The sequence below is a fragment of the Cystoisospora suis genome (genome assembly GCF_002600585.1).
Source record: "Cystoisospora suis strain Wien I chromosome Unknown contig_154, whole genome shotgun sequence".
NCBI lineage: Eukaryota > Apicomplexa > Conoidasida > Eucoccidiorida > Sarcocystidae > Cystoisospora > Cystoisospora suis.
The window spans coordinates 101,424-103,761 of NW_027152956.1; the positions used below are offsets into that span (position 1 = coordinate 101,424).

The 2,338-nt window shown below is 43.0% G+C and overlaps 1 protein-coding gene across 1 annotated transcript; it reads right to left on the reverse strand.

Moving 5' to 3' along the window:
* Window positions 1-594: 594 nt before the first annotated feature.
* On the reverse strand, window positions 595-1,973 carry CSUI_000358 (nol1 nop2 sun family protein; the record flags this gene model as incomplete). The annotated part of the gene is made up of 1 exon (XM_068060592.1): window positions 595-1,973. A coding segment is annotated over exon 1 (876 nt), but the record flags the coding sequence as incomplete, so codon positions are not given.
* Window positions 1,974-2,338: the final 365 nt, after the last annotated feature.

Here is a 2,338-nt window from a genome sequence, read left to right on the forward strand (position 1 = left end):
GTTGAGAGGTAGACGAGAAGAGATCTAAGAGCAAGATGAAGCATTCTGACTTGTTGTTTTCTTCTTTCTTGAAGCCGTGAAGAAAGTGTTAGGGGAGAGAAAAGAGATTAGAGAGGAAAAAGTCTTTCACCCCCCTGTTGAGCTTCGTAAGACACCTGCACGTCAGTTAGTCGAAAGATGAAGGAAGTTGGGAAATGATATTCAGGTGTACATACACCTCAGGGGCGAGGTAAGAAGTATATGCTCAGCTCCTTCTATGCGCGGAGTAAATAGTCATCACTCCAGCCCTACATACAAGCACTATATAGACTTCTATCCAAGTATACATAGAAAAGTAGATATATATGTATAGATGTATGGATGCACTTATATATATATATATGGATGCATGCAGCACATGCGTACGGGGTGTATTCAAGAGAGGCAAGAAGGAGAAGAAGAGAAGAAGGAGAGAATAGAGAGAGAAGTTGAACTTCTTGAGTATGTTGTACTTACCAAGATAATAGACTTTCTGTTTCTCAAGTTGTCGAAAAGACATCTTCTCTTTTTCTTCCTCTTCTTCTTCTTTCTTTTTCTCTCTCTCACTCTCTCTTAAATCGCGTGCTCCTGAAGAGAAACTCACCCCCTCACCTCCATCTTCAGGAGCTAAAGACGAGGAAGAAGAAGAACAACGGGGGGGAGGAGAAGAAGAAGGACAGGGAGAAGGAGAAGACGCAGATGTGGAGATGGAAGACGGCGAGGCTGAGTAGCGTGTAGATGATAGAGCTGCTTCCACGCTTTCTTTTCTTGAAGAAAAACAAGAGAGAAGAGAAGAAGAAGAAGGAGAAGAAGAAGAAGAAGGAGAAGAAGAAGGAGAAGAAGAAGACTGGCCTGGATGGAGGGCTGGTCTTTGTCTCTGTGTAAGAGCTTTACTTTCTTCACAAGATCTCGAGGACGTCTGCTCGTGACGGCGTGTCTCCTCTTCCTTCCTCTTCCACCTCACGTCTTTTCCTTTTTCTTCTTTCTCTTTAGCATCTTCATAATCTTCATCTTCTCTCTCTTCTTTTGCTCTCTCTCGTTTTTCTATCGACTCATTTCCTTCGTCCGAAGAAACAAGAAAGAGATTGGGAGACGGAAGATAACTAGGAGACAGATGCAAGAAAGAGATAAGCTTCTCACGGAGCTCTTCAGTGAATGGAAGGGTCTCTTCATTCTCTCTTAAGAAGGAGAAACTTTTTTCTTTCATATCATAGGAGCGACGAGGTTGTTCTTCTTCTACTTTACCATCGGCAGGAGAAACAAAGGCGACGTAACGCCCAGAGGCTTTGAGTGCATGCAAAAGACCAGGCCATCTCTCCTTTCCAAATTGAAGAGAATAATAGTTTTGCCAGCCTGTCTCTCCTTTACCGATAAAAAGGCGATGGCGATGAAGAGAAGAAGAGGAGAGAGAAGAAGAAGAAGAAGTTCGAGTGGTCTTAGGAGAGGACGACATTTTGAGTGGAGAGAAATACCCGCCACGAGTCAAGGATAGATTAGAGATAGATAGAAGATAGATAGATAGAAGATAGATGGAGAGGCAATAGATAGATAATGAGGATAAAGATAGATTGTAGAGTAAAGACAGATGGATAGGAACGGGAGAGAAATAGAAGATGATAGATACACCGATACAGAGAGCGGAAGGAGATTAATTTATGAAAGGCAATGGAGGTCATCATTAACAAAAGATGAATGTGTAAGAGAAGAGGAAGAAAGAATAGATCGGAGTGAAAACAAAGCAAGGAAGAAAAGAGGAAGTTTCTCTGAGAATCGATACATTCCTTCACATACACTCGACCGCTTTCAACTGGATGTGTATCGAAAGGAAGAGCCTAGAAGGCAAGAGAGAAAGAAGCTTGAGTTTCCTCATTCCTCTTCTTGATCGTATCCGCTCTTCCTGGGCTGCTCTAGAGAGACAGCTCCGTCTCTGGATGGAAGGAGTTATGATGAGAAAGAGATTGCACGTACCTGTGAATTCGAGGAATCGACACTGAATCTGAGATGTTTTCTTTATTCGTGTTGCATGCGAGAAATCACAGGGAGTGCATGCATGCATGCATAGACGATGTGTTTACAACGTGTTCGGGTCTGCACAGCAGGTGTATGTACACCTGGAAGAGCCGCGGTCAGTTTGTTGTCTTCTAGTGGCACAAAGTGTTAGACTACCTTCCCAGGCAAATCCATCGTTTCTTCTCTACACAAAAGAGAGACAAAAATCTTCTTTTTGGAGAATCTGTACTTCTTTCGTTTCTTTTGCGTCTCACGGTGTCCCTCGTTTCTTGTTTCTGAAATCTCCAGGACGACTCTTATACGGTCACCA